Source organism: Melopsittacus undulatus, chromosome 2 (genome assembly GCF_012275295.1).
Source record: "Melopsittacus undulatus isolate bMelUnd1 chromosome 2, bMelUnd1.mat.Z, whole genome shotgun sequence".
NCBI lineage: Eukaryota > Metazoa > Chordata > Aves > Psittaciformes > Psittaculidae > Melopsittacus > Melopsittacus undulatus.
Window position 1 is genome coordinate 51,126,928 of NC_047528.1, and position 22,484 is coordinate 51,149,411.

Genomic DNA, 22,484 nt, shown 5'->3' on the forward strand with positions numbered 1-22,484 from the left:
AAAACATCCTCTGCAGAAATTCCTTTTTTCCCTGGACAGCCAGCATAGCTCGGCTGTGGGCACACATAATCATGACTGCAAAGATAAAGGCAGAGAGGAAAGCCAGAAGCTGTAATTTGCGTTCTGCAGGGTGTATGGAGCTCATGCCATGACCTTGTGTCAAGTGAAGCTAATGGCAGCATTCAGCATCTTCCTCTCTCAACCAGTGTAAAATACATTGGAGTCATGTATTTCACTGCCATCTATGAACTCTGATATGCATTGTGGAAGCATTTAATATGCTTCACTGGTATATTGTGGAGATTTGGCATTGGCTCTTCACTGAGGGGGTTTCAGCCTTTCACCTTTTACTGCACATTTCCCTCCTGAAGTTATTCTGGCAGTGTTAAAGACAGGCATGAGATACTGTTAGTGGATAAACAAAGTGGCACAAGATGTTTAGCATCATCTCAGCTGTCAGAATTTCCCTCCAGCCTTCTGCATTTGGAAGAGGCACCCTGCCTCCGTATGGGTGCAGGAGAAATCGGAGACCTACCTTTAGCTGTTCCCCAATAGACTTCTGGTTTGAATTATGTACCTAACTGAGGAATGACAGGCACCAAAAGGACAGCCTAAACCCCACCTTACTTAGAAAGAAATCTTAGGCTGGATTTTGTATTCCGATGCAATAGTTTGCATTGCCACTTTAAGACAGGTTCAAAGGAATTGCTTGACCATACATAATAACACACTTGAAGGCATCCTGTGCCAAGGTATCCCGTGCTGTCCTTGCAGCATGGGATACCTTGGCATTTGCAGCCAAAGTGGATTTAGTTTTTTCTCAGACACCTCTAATAGGGAAAATCTATACATCTCTTGCTGGTTTGTTCACCTTGCTCCCACAGTTTCTCTTAGGAAACTATTTTGTCACTCTACTACTTCCAGTTAAAAACCCCCTCCTCTTACAGACTTTTTCTTTTTTGTCCCTTGCCACACTCTGAACTCTGTAATCGTGGTCATTCGTACTAATAAATGGGTTTAATTCTTCCAAATTATCTGACTAACTTCCCGTTCTCTTTTATGGAGAATCATTTCCCTTCATCTTGCTTGTCTTGGAATGGATTGTGCATAGTTCACACAGGCCCTCTCTCCACATTTAAATCTATTACATTTAAAAGTGTTACATTTAAATCTATTTTTTACTTTCCAAGAACATGTTTCTTATTGCAAGAATAAGAATCAGACATTCAAAGTGTGCATTTCCCTCAGGTAGTTGTGCTGATTTGGTTGAGGTTTTTCATATGATAAGGGTTTTTTTTACAGACTGGATTTTGATGGAAGGGTACAGTTGGCTTCTTAAATGCTGAAAAGATGGATTGGGTAAAATCCAGGGAGCCAGAATGTCCTGATTTCAGCTGGGATAGAGTTATTTTCTTCCTGAACCACAACACATACTCAGATTGATGCACAATTGAAAGCTTTAAGTCTTCCTCATAAGCACCAGGGTAAACCAGAAACTTGTTCATCTGTTTAAAGATGTGGAAGACCAATTAGGCCACCTCTGCAACCCATTGATCTAGCCAGGTGGCAATCACCTGAGAAGGGTTTGTATATGCAGTCTGTTTATACATATTATGACAATAGTTATATATATAAAGTAACAACTATATATATAACAAGTATACATATATAGTAACAAACGTTCTTTAAAATGTAGAAACAATCATAAGAACAAAGGCAGGACCCCCATCTTCTTTCCCAACACTTAGGCAACAGTCAGGTAACCCTTCTCTACCCAATTAAAACCAATGTGATCTTGATATCTTTTCTGTACAGCTGAAGAGCTTCAGAAGGGGAGATGGCAATTTGTCTCCTCAGCCTCTGCCTCTCCTATGGTAGCCTTGGGTCAACTGTTCAACGTTGTTAGATGGAAAAGTGGAAATGATGTTGTGTTTCACAGTTTCTAGGCAAATGGTCTCGGCAAGCAAGTTGTAACAGCAACAGCATCACTGAGTCTTAGTCCAGATACACTCTCCAGCACTGCAGTGGTCTGCACTGACTTTTGTGGGGAATCTAACCCTAGTCTGTGTACTTTAGGGATGCTCTGGCAGTACCTGTGGGGATTGAGAGGTGCCTAGGCTGAGGCTTACCTCACATTGGAGTTAGTCACTTTGATCTGCCTTTACAGCTTGTTAAAATAGGTGCCTTGGAGTGTTCTAGAAGTGAATTTTTTGTGTATTTCCTACATGTTGACTGTAACGGGATCCTAGGTGAGGAGCTCTGATGTAGATACCTGGTTCTAATGAGGGAACCCCCAGTCCTTGAGCAGACAGAAATCTGATCAAGTCTTGTGAAAACCATGGCTGAAAAGGTGAGAACAGTTAGAATAAAGCTGTACAAGTTCATTGGATTACCAAGTCGGAAGAAGCTGGGTGCAGAGTTTCCTAGGGTGAAAGGTGACTGACCTATGGTTTAATCTGGGGGTTGGGTGCCTAAGTCTCACCTGCATTGGGTATGCAGAATGTTTGGGGAAATCTGATCCTTTTTTTAGCAAGGGATGATAAATAAAAACTCTGGTTAGATGATGTGGACAGAAAATGAAGAAGCCTAGATGTTAGAGCATTAGCAGGGCCATGAAGAGTCAGGAGCAAGCCCTGATCAGGTGTTCTACCTCTGAGCTCCAGTGTCTCCATCTCTTATTGGCAGCAAGTCCCTGAGTCAGCAATGACTTGAGCCTGGATGTTCATAGCACCCAGGACTGGTATCCTAAGTGTGGCTTTTTATCCTGTGTGCCTTTTTGGGGTTTTAAAGTCTGTGCTTAACCCTTGGTTAGACTCTCAGGAAACATGGAAGTGATCTGTTTCTTCTCCAGCCAGTGTTCACCCTCTTGTAACCTGTTGCAGAATTTGCTAGATCATTTTCTGGGTGTCTTGCTCATAGGCAATTTCTGAGTGTTGCTGCAGTATCACCTTTGTAAAGGCACCAGTTTTGTAGAACAGCTTACAGGTGCTTTCAGGTACATATTTTGGCTCATGTGAAATTAGGGTCTCTTCACATGGAAGTGTTCAGAACTAGCTGAAAAGTGTGCAGCTGCTCTGTGAACAGTCATACAGTTGTACAGGGAGGCTGTCAAGCAGAGGGTTTCACTCAGTTACCTCACCAGAGCTTACACTAAATAAACAGACTTACTGACAAAGGCCTGAACAGTGCAGGCACCTGACCAGTAACTGCGGCTGGATCAGGGACAGGGGCTGGTGTTTTCAGTGCAGGATGCCAGGAGTCAGGAGGAGATAAAGGTTTCCTCAAGGAGGAACTGGAGCAGAGAAGAAGGAGCAAGAGACGTACAGTCTGTCCTAACAGTGAGGGATAAAAAACTGTTGTGCCTGTGCTCTAACACAGGTCATCCTGAAAGGGTTTTAAAGAGCTGTACCTCAGGCAAAGAGCTGGGGAATGGACCAGACAAGTGACAGCCATGGTTTGCTGCTTGTCCTGAAGCTCCAGAGATCAGGCTGTGGGTGCTGAGCAAAGAGAAGGAAAGTCTCTTCCCCATGCCCTTCTTCCCCTTCATTTCCTACTCTTAATTTAGAAACTTGGGACTCACCCTTGTGTGATAATGCTCCTAAAGCACCACCATCTCCTCTCAACGTCAAAGTGAGCTGTTTCTGGCTGCAAACACTGCGTGGCTGCCCTGACAGCAGAGGGGATGGCTGTTTGTGACGTGGAGCTGAGCCCAATTGCTCAGAAAGGAGATAGAACCCAGCCACCAGGACTAGATAAGCAGAAAGATGCTGGCGTGTGCGTGTGCACATGTGCATGTGTGCACAGATGTACACCTGCATATGTGTGCATGTGTGTATGTATCTGTATATGCATATATCAGCTACAGATATATATGTATGTGCATATATCACATGTGTGTATATGTGTTGCATATGCATATTCTATATATGTACAAAACACTCCTGTTTTAAGCAGGGTGAGTGTGGATAGGGAGGGGGAGAGATCCTGCAAGCCAGAGGGAAGAGTTAAGGAGAGCTGCTGACAGAAGCAGCTCTAGTCACAGGCTCAGCAAAGCCCCAGTGAGTTTGGGAGCCAACAGGAACAAACCTGAAATGCTCCAAGGTACAGGAGCTCTGTGCTGTAAAAGCACCGAAGAATCATGCAATGCCACAGCCAAGCAATCAAGGAGATGTGGAAAAGCCAGGCACCCTGGAGAGAAGCATCATGCAAGTGTACCACAGGGACAGAGTTTGCTACCCAAGTAAGAGGGGAATAATGAATAGAACATGGGTGAGTGGTGGAGCTGCTGATTTTGCAATGAATAATGTGTGTGTCAATGGAAAGCTATTCAGGAACAAATAAAATTTAGTTCTTTTATGCTGAAAAAACCCCAACCCTGGTAAATCCATGCTCTCTGTTGTTAAACCCTTTTATTAACTTCCTGCAGGTATGAATTAGGAGCAGCTTTGTTCATTGGATGGGCTGGAGCTTCACTCTGTATAATTGGTGGCAGTATATTCTGCTTCTCAATAGCTGAAAACAGAAATTCTCCAAGGTAAAAGACAAGTTGTCCTTATCCAAAGAAATCAATACTAGCACATTTGTACCCACTATATGTATATGGTTTAATTACTTTTCCAAACCACTTTGTAGTGAGGGTCAGAAAAAGATGGTGTGGATGTAGGAAAATAATGGGATTTAAGGATAATGCTCTGTCCATTATGAATGTAATTAAGGAAAGCTATTGAAACAAGCACTTGTGTTATATATACTTCATAAATTTACTGCCGCTGAGAAAAAACCACATTCAGTGATGTAGGAAAAGTGGTCAGGTCACTTCACAGGTCTCAATAGACAAGTTTCGTTAATGCAAATCATCAGATCAAAAGTGAGAGGTGAGGGACAGCAGTAGTGGCAGCAGGACCTCCAGCAGCAGAAGAGGGTGATGATGAGGCACAGCTGGACCTCCCACAGCCCAAATATTTCATGATTGGGACCTAATTTACTTAGCTGTGGACAAGGGATATGCGTTTATAGAAAAGTGAGTTTCAAAGAGAGATGCTGGAGGCAGAATGTCAAACCAGGATGAGACTATACAAGGCAAGATGCCCCCCTTCACCCTCCTTTGAGATTTATCATTGTTGGAAGTACATTCTTCTTCTAGTTTTATGGTACTGTAACACTTGGACGCAGAGATGTTCTCTGTCTGTGGGATAAGCTGTAAATGGTTGATTCTCTTTTCAGGAGGGGGTATGCATATAATGGAGCCACATCTGTGATGTCTGCTCGGACAAAGGTGCAGAACAGCATCCCAGACAAAACCACACCAAAGCACTTTGACAAGAATGCTTACGTTTAAGTGTACTGTGGGAAGATTCAGAGCGTTTTAAAGATGAGTTTGTACGTTTCATTCAGAGTGATTTCCCCCACCCCTTACTCCAATGTACTTACCACCAAGACAATGACTTTTTAAAACATTAACTTGCAGCTTTTTACATATTGATGTAAATTTTATTATATTTTACGATTGATGTTGGTATTGTAGAGTTTATACCTGGAAATCATGAGCTGATATTGCATTCTTCATAAAAATAAATGAGGTATTTACCAATTTGGTTTGTCAGTTGTTTATGGGAATGGCATCACGTGCATGATTTTGATCACATCTGTTTCTGAACTGGGTTCAGTACTGGACAAACCAACCACACTCTGTGCACATTAACACATAAAGTATCTCACCATTGATTAGCAGTGATGTTGGGATAGCAGAGCACATCCTAATTGCAGTGCCAGCCAACCACAGTCAGTGGGAATTAGGAGGCTCTTATCTCCTTATCACGCTACAGGGGTGGGAGAACGTGCAGCTTGGTCAATGTGGTGCCGTAGGAGTAGGAAGAGACTGAGTGAAGTGAAAATAAGTATGGGATTTGGGGATGCAAGAGCAGGCATTAAGAAGAGCTGTTATGAAAGCAGTCACTGGAGAGGGTTTTGCATGGCCTAAGAAGAATGTATGCATGAAAAGAAGCATGCATGTGTGATTGTAAGCTTTCATGTGTGTGGTGGGGCAAGCAGAGGCTGAGTGAAGCTGCAGCCCACAGGGAATTTTGTGGTGGGGAAGCCAAGGTTCCAAGATGGTTCCTACATTCTGCACCTGCTTTGTGACAGTGGGCTCCTCCCTGCCTCAGCACTCACCACTGCTGGTGATAAATCACTTCCGTGGGGGGAGCTGCTTTTGTTTCCTCAGGCTGGGCAGGATGGACATCTTTTGCTCCAGAGTGGCTCCAAGCCACTGGGTTAGGAAAGCAAAACCCTAGGCAATACCAGCTGCTCTGCCAGTGACATTCCTCAAAGTGACCAAATAAAAGCAGACAACACTTAACAGCACTATTTCAGATTATCCTGAATTAGTTACAACACTTAAAAAATCAGCTAGCACTTTACTTTTTACCTGTCCATCAGCATGTGGTGGTTTTTGAGGGAATACTGGCACAATGAGTCAGTAAATGAGATCACAGCTTATGGATAACCACAAAATGCCTTCTAGACTGAGACCCTAAAATCACATACAAACTCGGGTCTGCCTTGAGGTTTGAACTGAGGGACCCTTGGGGTTTCAATGCAAAATTAATAGCCCTACTTATTAATGGCACTTATTAATGGAAAAGGTTTTGTACCTGACACTATCTAAAATGCATCAGAACTACAAAGCCAATCATTCCTCTTCTACTTTATGTTGTATTTCATTAAAGTCAAAACACTATCGTGGTTTTTAAGAAGGCAGCCAACATGAACAAAACAGAACTAAGAAAATACTTCCGCACTGGCATGTCAGTGCTTTCCTCACCTTAGCTTTCTGTTTTGGTGTGGGCTTTTTTTCTAATGTTTGCGCTTTTATGTAAACTAAGAACCAATTCTAATGAACAAATAAATAAAAAGAATAAATTCCCAGAATATGGGGCTTTCAATAATAATCAGTTTTGGAGCCGAGGCTTTTTTTTTTAGCTTTCCATTTGGTGTTTATTGTAAACCATGGTAAAAACATTTTAATAAATGGAAATACTGTCTTTAAAATGTTCACCATTTTATATACAGTTTATGAATCCAAAAGTAGTGCCTCCCATCAGGAACAGAGTTATTATGTGTCTGAAGAATCACTCCAATCTGTTACAGTGACTAAGCTGCTTTTTAATGTGCTTGTGTTATCAGCTTCATGAAGGCCTGTTAAAATACCAAAACAATAATAACAATTATTAATCCTATTTTGGGGGTATTTTTACTTTGTATTTATCTATGAGATAAAATGACAAGCCATGTGAACAAACACCTGTGGACTCCAGGAAGTCCAGAATTTCAACCAATGAGGAAATTACAAGTGCTGATAACATGAAAGCAGTTTCTGTCACAGAATACAATGCACAGTACAAGCAGTCAGTGTCAACGTTACTTTCCCTTTAAAAATAATCTGAACAATCTTTATATAACTGACACAGCTTTATACTTTACATATATAGAAATGTTAACACTAGAAACTACTATATAAGTTCTATGGAAGACTGAGGCTATTGCTTTACCAGTAGTTCAAATATTTATCTCAGCCTGGTAGGTCACTTAGATAGCTTGAACAAACCTGAAATTTTAGTATTATTATTAGTATTATCAAGACTAAGTAAGAATGTTTCCCTCCTCTCTTAAATTTGGGAAGGGATTAAAAAAGCCCCAGGATACTTGATTTTTAAAACGAGGTCAAAGCTTGATAGTACTATACTTTTTTTAAACCTCAAATTTAAGTTTCTTGGCACCTTTGTATATTTGTGGTGTGTTATTCACATACAAGTATGTATCATAAATATCACACATTATATTTACATGACATATAAACAAGCACACAGTTGTTCTTACATGTTCCTTTCTTACAAAATACCATATATTGGATTACAATGTGTAATACAGTATACTTGAGTTCTTCTCTAGGTGTGTCAGTTGCTTAAAGCTTATAATGTAAAAGTACAAACGTGTTACCTTCCTCCTTTGGTACATTTGTCTTCGGAACAGCCCATGCATGTACCGTAGATGTAGCATTTGACTCATTTTTCTGAACTGTCAATGCCTTCTGACCTCTATTGTCTTTCATCAATAAAATGTCATCTTCTACTGATGATATATCCCAATCATCATCATCAACTTCTGTGAACTAACAGAGAGAAGAAAGAACATGGATTTTCCCTCTGTTCAAGTTGTGCTGAGATCTTCCATATACTCAACAATGTGAAACTGCTACAGAAAAATGCACTGGCACACACCCTTTATGACATCTATCACCATAATTTTAAAACCCAAAAGACATGACACGTTTTCATGCAAGCCTGCAGTTCAGTTTGCTATATAAGCATTCTGTATTCACATTAGAAAAAATTCACGTTGTAATGAAAGCCTTTTCAATTTAAAACTAATTTATTTAAAGAGAAAATTAAATAATGAAAGTTTAAAAACCCACATGTGCTTGAAGTTACAATATGTATTCCTCTTAACGCCCACTGTCAGCATGTACAAGCATATTTTTAATGAAGTGGAGGATTTGCATAGTGAGTTCACAAAATGAGAGTCAAGTCAAACAGAAGAACCTGAAGGCAGGAAGCCTGAGGTCTGCCTTACCTCACCTGCCTGAAAACTGTGTATCTTCATTCAGCTTTTGAAAGAAGACTAGAGCATTTCCCTGCTTGTCAATCAGATGTGGTTCAACAGAATCATGCCATTATTAGAGAGCCTAACTGGGGAAAGTGAAAGATGTTTTCCCACAAAACTAAAACCTTGTTTCACTGGAGCCTCTCAGTATTACAGTAAGATGCAGAAGGTGCTTCCATTGCACAGCAGAAAGATTCAGATGCTATTAGAAAACAATGTGAGGTATGTACATAGTAGAGAAAAATCAACAAATATGAACGTGTCATATGTCTCGAAAGAAGAGAGAGACTGCAGCAATGCTCTATCTTGCAACATAACTCTATTTTAACAATGCAAACTTTTTCAAAACCTGACAGATCTGATCAGTGTGCTATATTATTAACATACCACGATTCAACATTTTGCTGTTTTAAACTATCTGCATTTGGAGGGTGTGGTAATGGGAAAGTCAGAGTCACATAGACTAAGAAATGCTGGAGGAAGTTTCATCAAATATTCACTAAGTCTCAACTGATTTCTAAAGTATAAAATATAGAGAAAAAGGGTCAACTTCAAACAGAACTCACTTCCAATAGAGGGTAAATGCACAGCACCAATCCAAACTGCTAAGCAGTTTTGTTAAGTCCAGGACTTACCGTAAGAGAAATACCATTAAACAATGTCTGGTGCAGGTGAACTCAGGTCATACACCTTCAGGTAAGCACAAAATACATTTTCTCTAAAATGCTTCTGAAGTTACTTCTGTGAAACATGACCTTTACAAAACATACCACAGTGGGTTGCCTTATGAAGGTATATGGTATTGTGGGTTTTGAGAATGACCATTAGCTGTATTAGCTGTATTTCAGCTATTACTATTTAAGCTGATATAAAAAAAACTGGATTTTTTGAGAAACCATCATTCCAGTGGCACTTTGTGCTTATGTCTTTGGGCATCTTTGAACATCCTCCTAAAATGTGAAGAATTAACTTGAACTATACATCTGTATTTAAACATACAAATATGGACTTGAATATATGATCTGGACTCACTCCAACACGTCCATATCCATAGGCCTCAGAGCTAGAAGCAATACTCCAGGTAGGGGTCTCAATAACAGCAGAATAGAGGGGGAAAGTCACCTCCCTCAACCTGCTTGCCACATTCCTGTTGATGCAATCCAGCTGACCCTCTGTGCTGTGAGTGCACGCTGCCAGCTCAGGTCCATTCTTTGATCCAATATCCCCAAGTTCTCTCTACAGGGCTGCTCTCAATACACTCATTCCCATGTCTGTACTGATGTTGGGGATTGCCCCGACCCAGCTGCAAGACCTTGCATTTGGCCTTACTGAAGTTCATGAGGTTCACACTGGTCCACTCCTCAAGCCTGTCAACGCGCCTCTGGATGATATTCCTTCCTTCAATGCATCAACTGCATCACTCAGCTTCTTGCTGAGGGGGCACTCAATCCCATTCTGTCATTAAAGATACCAGACAGTACTGGTCCCAGTAGGGAACCTTGAGGGACACCATTCATTACCGGATTCTACTTGGACACTGAGCCACCGAGTGTAACTCCTTGGACACGGCCACACAACCAATTCCTTAGCCATCTAACAGTCCCTTCATCAAACCCAATGTCTCCAATTTTAGAGGTAACAATGTTCTGGGTGACTGCCTTCCAGAGTTCAGAAGATGACATCCATAGCTCTTCCCTTGTCCACTGATGCAATAACTCCATCATAGAAGGCTACCTGATTAGCCAGGCACAAGTTGTCCTTGGTGAAGGCATGTTGGCCATCTCCAGTCACGTTCCAGTCTTCTGTGTATTTCAACGTATCTTCCAGGAGGATCTGTTCCATCATCTTACCAGGCACAGAGGTGAGGCTGAGCGGCTGGTGGTTCCCACAGTGATCCTTTTTACTCCTTTTAAAAATGGGTTTCCTGTTTCCCTTTTTTCCAGTCAGGGACTTCACCTGAATGCCATGACTTTTCAAATATGGAGAGTGGCCTGGCAACTACATCAGCCAATTGAAAACCCTGGGCAACATCTTCTTCAGTCCCATGGAAGTTTAGGTTCCTCTGGTGGTCTCAAACCTGATCTTCTCCAATGATGGGAGGGACTTCATGCCCCCAGCCCCTGCCTTGAGGTTCAGGGGCTTGAGGGATGTGGTAAGAAAGGTTACCAGTGAAAACTATGACCACTTTAAAACATAGATTTTAAGGCTTATTTTTTTAAAGTTCTTTGCATGTGAAACTTTAACATAGTGGCTCACTGTTCATAGATCTTTAAAAAAATCTAACATCCCCTAAATTTAACTATGAACATTTTACAGTCTTGTATTACCTGACATTGCAGAGAATCTGAAAGTAACATTTCTACATAAAATTACACTGTAAATAGTCATGTCTGAGTTGGTAGTTTTGAGTCTGGTGGAATTTGTAGCTCCCACACAGTTAATGGACAAGTTAGGTGTCACCAACCAAAAACTAAAAGCACAAAGGCTAAATGTGATTGCCCTACAATTACATCCAAAGTTGATTAAGACAATCAGCCCTTTCTGGAAACTGAAATAGAAGTGTCACTGTTTCTGGGAGGAGAGATAATTTTCAGATTTAACTGGCAGCCAGGAAGGCCTAAAGTATCAGTTTTATTCTGGATAACAGGATTCTCAGTAATTATTATTTGTTTATTTAGTGAAGGAAATATTTTCTTGAAGGCTAGAACTAGTGTCTGGCTGTCTATTTCAATCTAATAACAACTACTAAAACTCAACTAAAAAGCATTATCTACTGTTGACTTCTGGTTTGGAGTAATTTCTTTCCTTTTAAAAATTGTTCAGGCAAAGATCAATGTGCATCAAAGTAGTTTACCAATTATAAAACTATAAACCGAGTGGAAGACTAGGACTGTAGGAGCCTGAGGGGCAAAGAGTACGTTGTTAGTATTGTGAAGACATGCCATACTCAAAAATGAAATTTTCCCCCCTCATTTAAAACTTCCATATCAGATGAAGCTCTAGAAACAAAAATATTTTAAATTATTAGATTAGCAAATAATTTTTTTTTCTTCCATGAAAACAAGATACTAGGAAAGCAAGTAAAGAAGAGGTCTCTCTCTAGAATAAGAATCACAGAATGGTTTGGGTTGGAAGTGGCCCTAAAGATCACCTAGTTCCAACCCCCCTGGCCACAGGCAGTGACACCTTCCACTAGACCAGGTTGCTCAGAGCCTCGTCCAACCTGGCCTTGAACCCTGCCAGGGATGGGGTAGCCAAACTTCTCTGGGCAACCTGTGCCAGTGTCTCACCATCCTCATAGTGAAGAACTTCATAAAATCTTACCTAAATCTACCTTCTTTCAATTGAAAGCCATTACCCCTTGTCATATCCCTTGTAAAAAAATCCCTCTCCAAATTTCTTTTAGCCCTCTTTAGGTACTGGAAAGCTGCTGGAGGGTCTCCCTGACACCTACTCTTCTCCAGGCTGAACAAGCCCAACTTTCACATCTTGTCTCCGTAGGACAGGTGCTCCAGCCCTCTCAGCATCTTCATGCCCCCCCCTGGACTCTCTCCAACAGGTCCACATCCTTCTTACACTGGGGTCCCCACTACTGAATGCAGGTGGGGTCTCAGAATAGGAGATAAAAATTATAGCAATCATGCCCAAACTTTGTGCTAGCTGTAACAACCCAGAACAGTCATGGTATAAGGTAATAAGCAGTGTAGATGAAGAAGTCACTTGCCACAGCTCACTTGCTAGCCCTTTTCCATATACCAGTGCAGACCTGCCCGGAGAAACTATCTAGCTGCAATTCCAAAGCAGTCTTTTAGAATGAAGTAATTCACTGTTTCAAGATAGTTTCAGCATGAAAAAAAGTAACACACACATATATATAGTTCAAATACTTAATGAAATAGTAATGATTACTAAAAGAGATACCTTCAGTTCTTTCACCTCTTCTTTCTTTATAAACGCCTGTGCAACATTAACCCCTCCAGCTGGTTTGTTCTTACTTCCATGGTTAGAAAGACTCTTTCCAACTTGTTCTGTCAGCTTTTGAATAACTGTTCCTAAAGTTCATAAAAGATACATTGCTAGTTTCCATTCACCAGGAAGGGGCTTTACTGTAAACATTCTGGAAATCTTCCACAAAGTAGGAATAAGTAAAAGAAAGCTCTCTGAGGCAAAGGTTGTGTCTTTTTCTGCACTTACATAAAACAGCATGATGCACATCTAATTTGAACTTACATCTTTAAGTACTATATTAATATAAACACATAAGCAAAAACATAAAGTGCACACAAATATATAGACATTCTAGACTAGTCTGCCTTCAATAGGTTTTCTAACACAAATATTATCAGGAAATGGAAAATCATGCACAGCTGTTAGGACATGCATATAGAAAAGTAGGGAAAAAAACCTTTTGAAGTTTCGGCAGGTGTGTCAGTTCCAACAATTTCGCTTTCTTCTGTTCCATCCATATTGCTTTTGCCAGAAGCCTTCTGAAGAACACTGACTTTGCTGCTTGATGTTTTTGACTGTTTTTGCAATAATCCTGGTGATATGTAAGACTGTTTAATGTCATCTTCATCTACTTCTTCTTCTGAACTGAATGGTGGAGTTCTATGCAAAACAAAACACCAAAACAAAACCCAAGGAAAAACTGAGTTTCAGCAACTGCATTGATATATATATATATATATATATATATGTACACACATATATTTATTTAACCTTCCTCTCCAATAGCGTGAATTTTCCTTACGTGAAAAAACCAAGAGCTCTAATGTATTTTAACGATCCATAAAACCATTAAAAAACAAACAAACCCACAAAAACCACACTGCTAAATAAACTCAGAAATTTATCATAAAATGATCTGTTATACAGACATGACTACTTCCATCTATGCAACTATGTTTTATGAAGTAACAGACCAATGTATAACAAGTCTTGCCAGGCAAAGACAGGCAAATGGATCAGCAGGGAGAGCAAAGATAAGGGTCAAGGAATATGCACCACAGAATATCTGTTATGACTATGTTGGATGAAAATAATTTAGGAAAACTTTTTTCAGTGCAGGAATAAAAAAGTGACATATCTGAGGTGAGTGGAATTTGAAATATTGTGCTTAATTTTGGTCATAGCAAGAAAATGTCAATAAACACAAAAAAAAAAGGTCACACCAGTCTAAATGCTTTTAACAGGGTCAGCAAAAGCATCTGAGAAATAAACTGAAGGAAGTGATACTGCCTGATTTTACTGAATGTCCCTCTCTAGTTCACAACCAAGAAAACATTTGATAAAAGCAGAAGAGGCTATCTTTCAGGGATTATAATAACACACTCAAGTAGTACTTTATATATGAAATACATGGTCCATAAAGTGTTTATAGTTTTAGCTTAATTAATAACAGCTTTTGTGAATATTCAGTCACCAAAAATGTTTTCTTCAAAAATAGAAGGGAACAAAACATACGTGTTGCTAGATGTCTTCCTGGCAGCAACATTCTCCAAAAGCTTTGTGGATCTGAAAATAACAAGACAAGTTTCAAGACTGACAGTCAACTAAGTAAACATAAAGCTTATACATAAGTAATATGAATTCTTTGCTGAGTTCTTTCAATATTAGCAGGAAATCGTTGCATCAGCCAAAAAACCCAAATCCACAGGATGGATATGTAAGCTACAAGCACTGCGAGAGCAGCATCTCTTACTTGGGTGTAGAGGTATTCTCAGTGATGGCTGGTCTTTGCTCGGGTGGGTGGACAGCAGTTGCAGAGCGTTTTACTTGTTTTCGTGGTGTGGCAGATGAGGAAATTCCCACTTGATTGTGCCTCTGTTTACCTACAAGAGGAGTTATCTACTGCATCATTAGAAATAATGTTTGGTTTCTTTCATATTTTAATTTCTCAAAGTAAAGATGGCTCTGCTGCAGATTATAGTTTTACAAAAAAAGAAGGAAAAAAGGGGTTTTTTTTTCTTCAAAGCAGTTCAGAGTTACCATGTATCTTGCCAATGCAGGAGCTAAGATTTCTGCATTTAAACACAATATCAAGAACCCTTTAAAGAAAACTATTTAGTTGGTCATAATTATATAGAATATTTATAAGACAATTTATGAAAGCAGCTATATAGCAATGTTGGCAAGCAAAACCTTAAACAGCAGTTATAAAATGTAAGAGAATGAAAAAGCCAAAACCCATTTTAACCTTCTGAAGGAAGCTGAGAGGAGGAAACAGGTCTATTACAAGACAATGATTTCTCTTCAGCCCTAAAGCTGACTTGGCGTTCAAGATCCTCTCGAATTCGGTGAAAGTCAGGCTCTTGCTTCTGTTTGCATTCTCTAGCAGATTCAATAGCATGCAAAATTTTATTTAAGCGATCATTTGGGATACCACGGACACCCTAAGGAAACAAAATGTAAACAGAAGGGCTATTATTTCTCGCATTTATACCCTACAATCATATACATTCTTTTGAACTTCAAGTATCACAAAGCTTGGACAAAAATCATGAAAGTTGATAACACTACTTACAGGTGTAGCCATATCCTTCACAGCTGTAATTGACGGCCATCCTCTCAGGTTCATGAATTACACTTATTTGTAACACATGGAAATTTAGCTTTGGATTTTATAGGTTGAGGGTTGTGGTACAAGAGTGAAAGACAATAGCAAAAGCAGGACAAAGATTCAAATAACTCAAAATAATCTTACTGCTTTAATTCCCAAAGATTCCAGCTTCTCCTCCAAGGCTTGCTCCAAAAATACTCGTAATTTTTTAGTTAAAGAAGGATCAGTCTTCAAAGCATTTAATAAATACTGGTTACTTCTACTTGTTTTACGATCAACTCTCTCAGTTTCTAAAATAAGAATGGAAAAGTGCACTTAAGAGACACTTGAAAAACCTACAGTACATGGGACAATTAAGAACTGCTCTGAAGCATGCATTTTTGATAAATACCATAGACACACATGTGCACTTTTTGTCTCCATGGAATTGTATTCCTTTTAAAATCTTGGGCTAACTGACAAAAGTCAGCTCACCTGGACTCTGTATCTCAGCACCTCATACCACCACAAGTATCCTTTACTTTTCTTGCTACAGAATCACTGTAAAGTTACATGCCTGAATATTTAGCAACAAAGATCTTTACTACTGGAATTGTATTTGGTAACTTCTGATAATGAAAGACTATCCCCTGATAACTAAGTTCACTAAAAGTGTTCTTTCAAATCAAAGCTGAAGTCTAGCAGGAATTAAAACAGGAATATGACAAACTTGTTAAGAAAAGCTTTAAACAATGTAATGCTCCCTAATGAGAAACACCTACTGAAACTGGATCTTCAGAAAGTAGTAATACTTCCAAAAGACTTAGTAAAGACAAAACCTCAGTCTGAGGTTTTCTCCAAAACTCTATCAAGGACGAAGTTCAGTGTCACGTTTTCTTCTATACAGGTCTGACATCATACATACTTAAAAGCAGACAAAGAAGTTTCTATCTTTTTCCCTTGCTTTAAGCACCAGTATTGACAGAAACTCTTATGCAAGAAATAAAGAATTACCTAGGCAGATTCTTTCACTGAAGAATCTTGACATTTAAGTCAGGCTAAAGTATTATAAGGTCAGACAGGGTAGCAAAGAAGAAAAACATACGCACTTGGAACCTGCCTATAAAGGGTTTCTGGCAAGACAAAATTTTACTGAATGCCACTTATGTCAAGTGTACCAATAACCTTCAGGACTATGGTAGCTGCTTCTGTCTGGCAGTGGTCAGCAAAGCTGGCAAAGCATACACAACATCCCAAGAAAGTGTGCTGTAAACCACACTCCCAACTTCACCCCCTGAAATGAAACGTACATCTTGGGCAGGAGTTTCTCTTTCCACTATGCCTTACAAGGCAGCAGAGTCATTTGCTAGCCCACAGACAAAGATGTAAATGAAGAAATAATCGCATATTGTGACTTTTAAATGTTTTCTTTCAAAACAAACATGCCACTTTTTCTATTTTTAAACAACGGTTGCTTAAAAAGCAGTTCTATTTAATTTTCATTTTTCTGTAAGGGAAAAATAAGCACCATGAAGAGGATCCAAGATACACAAATGGTATATTAGGTTACTGTGCAGGATTGGCTTCCGACGGATCCTGGAAAGAGCTACAGGTAATGAAAAGTGAGCAACAGTTCAGGTACCATACTAATAGGTCTGTGTTAAAGAGGCCAGAATCCAGCTGAAATCTTACCTGGCTTTGGGAACTGTGTGGGCAATTTAGTCCCTGACAGAGGTGGGATTAAAAGTGATTTGAAAGTTGAGTCCTAGAAGAGGCAAACTGCTGGTTGGTGAGGAAACAGAGATCTATCAGATAATCCCCAGTCAGGAAAAGGTGCATTATGCAGTATGAAATCCTCCCAGAAAGCCAGAGAGGTGACATTTTAAAATGGAATGCTTCAAGGAGCCTTCTGAAAATCCCATCCCTTTCGATGTTAATCCTTACAATAAAATAGATCAATCAAAAATAATTTTAATAGTCCTAATTACTACATACTAATACATGTAACAAGACTATCCAGCATTATCGCTATTAAAAAAAATATTCTTTCTTGCTAATTAACTCAAGCCAAATCCTCTTTGCCAGAGCCAACTTAGTTACAGATCTATTTCTTCACTCATTCTTGGATTTTTTAAAAAACAAACCCTAAATGCTAGATCTAACAACTTTGAAGAAAAGGGACCCTAAGTCTGGATCACTGTCGCAGCTCCTACATAATTCCATGAAATAATGTGCCAAGTCAAGAATTTTCACACTCTCCCTTACAAATGGCTGTCACCAAAACCAAAAAAATCTGGGTCTATCTTTTCAAACTGCATTCTTTCCTTCTCTCTTTAGTACTGCAGGCCATGCCTTTAGGCACAGCAGAAGAATCAAAGACAATCCATCAAGAGAGATGGTGGCAAGCAGGAGAAATAGCAGAAAGAATGGCAAAAATGTGGGCAGTCTTTATTTCAGATTGTTCAAGAGTCAATGGATTTTCCCTGGGGAAACCTCTCAGTGACGCACAGATGCATTCAAATAACAATTCTGCTTTCAAAACAGCATAATCCCTTCAAAATTTAAACTCACTGGCTATAAGGTTCAAGACTGATTCTGATTTTTGCACACAGTACAGATTATTAGGCTATTCAGCTATTTGGTGTTTCATGTAAAGTACTGTTAGCCTTCCTCAGGAGAAGAATACCATTCAGGACGAACCAATGCTTTCTCTTCTGTCACTGTAAATGTGGCCTTGTCCAAGTTTTCCTCAGATGAAGCAGAAGAACAGCTGCCAACACTGGGCTACATCATTTCATTTGGAATTGGACAACTCTGGCTGGATCTGTAGCTGCTTAGAGGTAGGTTTACTTAGATTACTTGCAAAGGTATCTTTGGTGTGTTTGTTAAAGTAGGCAGCTTCAACCTCCACCACCAACTTCCTTCTTTTATCTGAACTCTTTACCCTCTTATGTAGAGTTTGAAAAGAAGTGAGCACACATTGCAATAGCATCAGCATCAAACATTTTTGCTCTGCTTAGCCCAAGTGCCTTTAGACATATGGAATATGCCTGCTTTAAAAAGTTTGCCAGATTTTCTTAAACATTGAATTGGGATAAGGAAATTGTAATATTTACAAGCATCAATAGTAAACAGGAGACTGACACAAACAAGGAATGTTCCCACCCAAATCACATAAGCATGCTGAAATAAAATGAAAACCACCACAGATATCAAATAATATTTACTTTTTTCATTTCCAAGAAACACATGCCACTGTATTTTTTGCTGAATCAACCATTACCTTTTTCCTCTTCTGAAAGCTCCTCTATGGGCTCCAGCATATGTACCAAGGGTGCCTGCTCTAATAATGAGGAAGAACAGGAACACCAGACAAACAGGACAAAAAAAGGTCAAGGTCCAGAGTGGGAAAGGCAAAAAAAAAAATGCTGATGTCAACTTTCCTGATTGCTGACAACCTGATGAACAATCACAAACCTCATACATCGTGACTTCTCACTGCTTTGGTGGTACATTTTTGTAGAGAAGACCCTAATACAATGGTCACTTCAGGAGTGATCCAGTTGCCCAAGCATGTGCGTCTACTGCCATCAGAGTTCTAAACCATCAGCACAGGGCTGGCTGATACCTCAACACAACTATAGAGAACCCCATGCCCTTCTGGGATGGCACCCAAAGGCCAGGTGGGATGTTTTTAGGCATCTACAATGACAAGACCACCTAGAATTAAATAAATTAATACTATCATTCATTTCCCATAAGAAGAATTTTAATTTTACAATTTATTGTAAAATAATGTTCTGTGCAATTTGATACTGAAAGTTTACAAAGGCAAATGAAATGGACAGGCACAGAAAACCTCAAAAATATATGGGAAAAATGTTAACTTATTATTCCGCAGAATTATTAAGTACTGAATTCGTACATGCAAAACATAAGGAAATGTTACATATATATTTATGATAATTCCAAATAAAACCCATTTAAAAACTGTCTTTGATCACTCCAGTATAGTGAGAGTCAGTATTATCATGTGCTTCAAAAAAAACATGAAATGTCGTCTGCTGAAAACAGTGTCCTAAACACTTTAAAATTATCATTCCATAGGCTGTCAGGTGCAAAGTACTGCTGTACTTAAGTACACTTTAAAATACACTCTGTAGACTTCAGATATGAGAGATGCACGAAAATGCTTATATGTAGATTAATAAAAATACAGTTTTAAAAAATGTTAATATTCAACTTCCATAAATGAATTTATTTCAATGAAAACTAGAAGTTGAGTTTCTTCTAGGGTTTATGACAAAACCAGAGATGTGCAGACTACACTTAGAGCATCCAACTAATGGCAGTATAGAAGAATACAATTTACTGGACAGTATATTGACCAGGTGTTTGGTTTTTTTTTTTTGCCTCGGCTTTCACAAGAAACCTCAGGTACTATAAATGGTCGTTACACTCAAAGGGGAGAAGGGAAGGAAGTGACACTGCAGTAAAGATGTCTGCTTTTCAGTACTTCTTGTATAATGAGGTACAAACATAGATGCACCGTGATGGATAATCACAGTGAAATGAGCACTTGGAACTAAGTGACGTTTACAGTCACATCTCCAAATTATTCTCCATCTAAAGAGGACTAAAACTGGTGGTGTAAATGTTTAGGTATGGTAGCTGCTCTCTCCGTGCTTTCCATACTTGCAGCTATATTCAGCCTCTCACCTGCTTTTCCAAGCAGGTAACCAGACTTCAGATTTGCTCCCACATAACTAGTACTAAATAAAAAGTTCTTTAAAAAAATGCTTCTTACACCACCACAAGATGATAACAAGATGCAAATGTAAATACATTTTACAGAAAAAAACAGCAAAACTTGAGAGACAAATAGGCTTCTGGTCTTAACAGTGGTCAAAGTGTTTCTGGGCAATTGAACATGATCCTCCACACTACTGCTACTGGCACACTGTTGTCCTGCGCCAACTAACATTCTTCAAAACAGTGCTAGTACACAATTTGGGATCGTTCCCAAAAGCCTACAGTGAGCCTGTTTTGGAGGACAGAGCCTGAAGCACAGATGAGATTTGGCAAGATTCAATTTAGCTGCATGGGCATTGAGGCTTCCGAGTTTCTTGTCTGGACATACTACATAGTAAGCCAGTTGCTATATAATTGGATTCAATCTATACTTGCTTTACCTGTACTTCACTCAAATGCAATCTGCTTAAAGGTGCTGACTGCACAAGCCCTTTTCTGGTAACTTGACAAGAAAAGCTCAGTCCACAAAACTCAGACCTGAAAAGAGTCTGCTGATCTGGCAAAAAATGCTTCTTTTCTTCAGTATACTAGAAACAGAGGAAGTTAAAGATCAGTAACAGAATAGTTGCAAGAGCAAACCCAAAATGTATTACTGTTATGTGTAACACTGTTGTTTACTGCATGATGACAGAGGAGGTTGAATGCTAAGACATGAGAGAGTGCAGTATTTGGAAACACCAACTCCTCCAACACAAGCAGACTTTTTCTTTCTCTTTACCATATACATATTCTAAGAGATATTTATTAAACATCACACTGGAATCAAACCTAAAACAATACTGCTGATATAGACTGAAATCCTAACTACTTTTAATTATTGTGAACTCTAGTTCATCCAACCTTTTTTGTCCAAAATCTCTCCAAGCCACAATCCAATGCTAGCCTTAAACAAGTAATCACTTCAACTTCTGATTTACATAGAGCCAGTTACCATCCTGCCAATTATCAGCCCTAAACCTAGTTCAGCTGACCCTAGCAGATGCTGCTCTACATCAGCATCTTCAACATCAGATCTTGCTGGTCAGGATCTTACTCCTACCTTTGATCCCAGCCTGAGTGTTGAACCCAGACAAACTACTTACCTTCTTTTTGAACTCACACCTAGAAATAAATTAGTTGTTTCTAGTTACCTCTTAGTTCCCCACTCCAGCTGAACAGCCATACTGTGTCCTTGCCTGACTGGAAGCGGTTCCCAGGAGGCTAAAGCAAGGCAGAAGGCATGTTGTTCAAAGCAGGTTACCTGCTTTGGACTACCAAAGTACTGGCAGAATTGGAGATTACATCAGTCTTGCAGTTCAGATCCAGCCCCAATTATACTTTGTTAATTGACACAATGTGATTCTTGGCTCTCATCTCCACCCCTTTCTTGGCTATAAAATAGAGATAAATTTCAACTTCATAATTAAACCATTCAGGTTCTGCTGATACTTTGCTTAATTGATCCTTCTTAACTTGACCATAACTCTTTTCCAATCAATGCTTATTTAAGCCTGTTCCTAATCCTAATACAAGCTCAGTGATCCCTGTAAAACCCTGGCTCAGCAGTAACAAGATGTCTCTGGCTGACACTAGCCCTTTGCAGATCCTACCATAAACCAACAACTTCTGTTGGCATGGGCCACCTTAGCTCCAAAGCTAATCCAGTACATCTTCCTCAGCAGTCCCACAACTGACCCTAACCAAACAACGTTATTACTAAATTCTCTACCTAGCCCAGTCACAAATTCTAGACACATCCTCCATGTATATGTCATCAGTCAGCCTCAGTCCCAAACCTTTATCCTACCTTTACCCTACCCTACCTTTATCCTGAGAAGAATGGTTCCTGTCAGCCTCAGGCCTGAACCTAACTAAATGGCAGCTTCCAACACCAGTCTTTATGTAGGCTGGATGTACTCTTATCTCACTGGCCTGAATCAAGACTTATTAATACTAGCCATAATTAAGGCCAGCAACCTTAAAATGACCTCCACAATGATGTCTGTCATCCCACATCTTTCAGAATATCTCTTCTGACAGCTAATATACGTGGAGAGATAGAAGAGATGTATCAAAAGTCTTAATTTCTTCAGTGGATAATTAATTATACTACTGAAAAATTATGTACCTGGAATACTTTGACAAATCATTTAATATCTGTTTTAAAAAATATCTGAAGACAATTTCCATGCAAGCGGTGTAGGGAAATATATTTACCAATAATGAGGAGTTCAGGCTGTGTATATTTCATGCATATCATACATTAATTGTCTGTTCTTATCTACTTGTTTAATTAAAAAAACCCACCAATATTCTGACCATACTACTGGAAAAGCAGTCTTCTGGCCAGCATTTCAAGGAGAAATGCTGTTTTTTTCCTCTAAAATATTAAATGCTAAAGAGCTTCTACCCTGAACAAAAGTGTAACAATTGCCTATGGTGGAGTATCACCTACAGTAAGTACTTTGCACTTGCAACACGAAAACCCAGGATA

The 22,484-nt window shown here is 39.4% G+C and overlaps 2 protein-coding genes across 4 annotated transcripts in view; one reads left to right on the top strand and one right to left on the bottom strand.

The window, feature by feature from the left end:
• The window catches only part of CLDN10 (claudin 10), a 56,224-nt gene extending 50,637 nt beyond the window's left edge, over positions 1-5,587 (top strand). For both annotated transcript variants that reach the window (XM_005144749.2, XM_034074412.1), the window contains exons 4-5: positions 4,427-4,534; positions 5,224-5,587. In XM_005144749.2, coding sequence (XP_005144806.2) covers positions 4,427-4,534; positions 5,224-5,338 — 223 coding nt within the window. In that variant the 3' untranslated portion in view covers positions 5,339-5,587. The remainder of the gene's footprint in view (positions 1-4,426; positions 4,535-5,223) is intronic.
• A 1,382-nt stretch (positions 5,588-6,969) lies between these two features.
• Positions 6,970-22,484, bottom strand: part of DZIP1 (DAZ interacting zinc finger protein 1) — a 40,691-nt gene continuing 25,176 nt past the window's right edge. For both annotated transcript variants that reach the window (XM_034073598.1, XM_034073595.1), the window contains exons 12-19: positions 15,365-15,510; positions 14,858-15,053; positions 14,363-14,492; positions 14,125-14,175; positions 13,067-13,269; positions 12,583-12,713; positions 7,999-8,170; positions 6,970-7,197 (exon numbers count right to left, since the gene is read on the bottom strand). In XM_034073598.1, the coding sequence (XP_033929489.1) occupies positions 7,115-7,197; positions 7,999-8,170; positions 12,583-12,713; positions 13,067-13,269; positions 14,125-14,175; positions 14,363-14,492; positions 14,858-15,053; positions 15,365-15,510 (1,112 nt within the window). In that variant the 3' untranslated portion in view covers positions 6,970-7,114. The remainder of the gene's footprint in view (positions 7,198-7,998; positions 8,171-12,582; positions 12,714-13,066; positions 13,270-14,124; positions 14,176-14,362; positions 14,493-14,857; positions 15,054-15,364; positions 15,511-22,484) is intronic.